The sequence below is a fragment of the Hippocampus comes genome, unplaced genomic scaffold, assembly GCF_001891065.2.
Source record: "Hippocampus comes isolate QL1 unplaced genomic scaffold, H_comes_QL1_v1.1 scaffold526, whole genome shotgun sequence".
In the NCBI taxonomy this organism is placed as follows: Eukaryota; Metazoa; Chordata; class Actinopteri; order Syngnathiformes; family Syngnathidae; genus Hippocampus; species Hippocampus comes.
The window spans coordinates 60,578-63,168 of record NW_017806233.1 but is presented as its reverse complement, the minus strand read 5'-3'; the positions used below and the strand labels follow the sequence as shown (position 1 = coordinate 63,168).

The 2,591-nt window shown below is 41.8% G+C and overlaps 1 protein-coding gene across 2 annotated transcripts in view; it reads left to right on the top strand.

Annotated features, from left to right (window-relative positions):
- Window positions 1-2,426, top strand: part of LOC109507220 (1-phosphatidylinositol 4,5-bisphosphate phosphodiesterase beta-1-like) — a 49,838-nt gene extending 47,412 nt beyond the window's left edge. For both annotated transcript variants that reach the window (XM_019856480.1, XM_019856481.1), the window contains one exon: window positions 1,168-2,426. In XM_019856480.1, coding sequence (XP_019712039.1) covers window positions 1,168-1,386 — 219 coding nt within the window. In that variant the 3' untranslated portion in view covers window positions 1,387-2,426. The remainder of the gene's footprint in view (window positions 1-1,167) is intronic.
- Window positions 2,427-2,591: the final 165 nt, after the last annotated feature.

Genomic DNA, 2,591 nt, shown 5'->3' with positions numbered 1-2,591 from the left:
GTTTTTTTTTTTTTTTTTTTTTTTTTAGGAGGCCTTGCACAATCTTTACTTCGGCAATGAGTGTTGTCTTACAGATGATTTGCTCAAATGACAAATGACAATGTCACTTAAAATAGCAGATCACTGAATTTTGGTTGAATTAGGATTTTTTTTCTTTTGGTTCTTATTTTTAGTGAGCTTTTAAAATGGTATATGCATTTAAAATTTATGGCTAATTTATTTGTATTGTTTGTAGTTTATATTTTGTATTATATTCAGCCTTTTTTGTAATTTATTTAAATTGTAACATTTATTTTCTATAATATATATCGGCTTTTGTTTCATTCCGATTTAGTTTGCCATTTTTGTTTATTTAATACATATGTGTATTGGAACTGATAAACGACCTGACTCGACCATTGATAAGTGGAAGAGAATGGACGGAATCCCAAAGAGACATTGTGGTCATCCATGTCACATAAACGTTTTGTCCCAGCCAGCGGAGGTGGTGGGGGGTCCTCTTACAATCGACTTCATTTTGCCATTACTTGGCCACAGATGTGTCCATAAATCTCATGAAGTTGAAAATTAGATAGTTTGTCTCGAAAGTGCAATGTGTTTTTGGATCAGCTCAGCTCCAATGCCGGTGGCTTGCCAGAAAACTGCGACGTCGTTGCTCTTTTAATTACGCTGCTCCCCGGGGGAGCCGCTCGGGTAGTTAAACAGAGAAATCAGCATTAAAGCAATCATTGGCACGCGGTGAAATGAATGCTGTCATGTGTAATCATTGGATGGGGTTGGGCGGGGCTTTGAAAGCACTCTCACACCAAGGGACAATTTAGAGTGTTCAATCAACCTGCCATGCATATTTTTGGAATGTGGGAGGAAACCGGAGTACCCGGAGAAAACCCATGCAGGCACTGGGAGAACACGCAAACTCCACACGGGAAGACCGGAGCCGGAATCTAACCCTGCACCTCTACACTGTGAAACGGGTGTGCTCACCAGTCAACTACCGTGCCACCCGACTGCTGAGCAACCACTTCCAAATATGGGCAGGTGTACGCCGGATCTGGGAGTCAGTGGGTTATAAGGGTTTATAGAGTTGGGTGGATCTCAGGTTAGCGTTGACCAAACATGTTGCAGTTGTTCACATGGAGCTCACACTTTCCGCTTCCCCATCCCCAGCTGCAAAGTGACCTGGACCAGGAGTACCAAGATAAGTTCCGCCGGCTGCCCGTGGAGATCCAGGAATTCGTCCAGGACAGCAGCAAAGCCAAGCCAGGCGACGCTAACCTCGCCGCTTTCTCCTCCTCCACGGCCGAGCGGCTCAACCACAAAACTTCGCAGTCGGAGGACGACACCGAGGAAGCCTCGCTGGAGCGGGTCTACGACACGCCCCTTTAAAGGTGGACTGCGGTTGTGTTTGTGAACTGGTCTGAAGACTCATTGCGGTGAGTAGCTGTGATCCGGACCCCCCGTGTAAATAGTACTCCTGTTGTATTTGTATTTCACCTGTGTGGTGTTGTCACCGTTTGGATGCGGCCACAGTTTGTGTCACTAACTATTGAAGGAATAACTTACTTGAACTATTGCACATTTTGATTTTCTTTCATGGTGATGTCTGGTCGGCCTTTTCTCCTACCCCTTTTTTTTTTTTTTTTTTTGCACTGAGCGCTCACCTCCCGACATTGTGACAGAAAAGGTTTACCCAGAATCTCTTTTTTTCTATTTTGTTCTCACAGAACGATGCTGCTATTTCCTTTAAATGCCACCGTTTTACCTTTGATCAATGTTTGTGCAATGTTTAATTTGACCAGGATGTGTACAGTTTCTGCATGTACTCAAACTAACTATACATGTGATGGTACCTCTGTAGTGATTGATTTGAAAAGTGGACTGATTTACAAAGATTAAGACAAATATTCAAACATGCAGGATGCTTTTGGGGAAATCACACTTGTACAGTGAAGGCCAAGCTGCATATTTGTAATCCGGCATTTGCAAATTCACCTGTTGCAATTTTGGGGGGCGGGGACCCATCCTCTGCTGTTCTGAAAAAAGTATTTGCTGTTTTTGTGCTCAGGCAAAAGCAATAACAGCCGCCACTGCCTTGGCACCATAAGTGGCATTTTGATTTCAAGAAAATGAGTTTAGGAGCTGAATTTAGACAAAAGTAGTCCAGGATGGCCATTTTGATCAATCTAGTGTAGACAATTACAAATACTTTTTTTTGGGGGGGGGGGTGTCTGACACAGGTTTTCACTTTGGTTACACCAATATCGTAATGGAATGTTTGCTAACCAAGGCACACATTTCATAGTGTTTTCCAATCACTGATCTAATCTACATTTATGGCTACATTTTTATTTTAATTCATTCAGGACTGGAACAGTATTTTATAGATGAAGCAAAATTATCAAGACAATGCCATAGCACAGCCAAACGAAAAAACCTAAAACTAGTAGCAAGGTAAGGAATTGTCGAGATTCCTGTTCCCCTTCACTGATGCCGTTTGTTGCTAGGCAGGATTTGCCTTAGTATTTTTTTTTTTTTTTTTTTTTTTCAAAGATTTTTCCCCTTTTTCTTTTTTAAGTTGGGTAATATTTAAT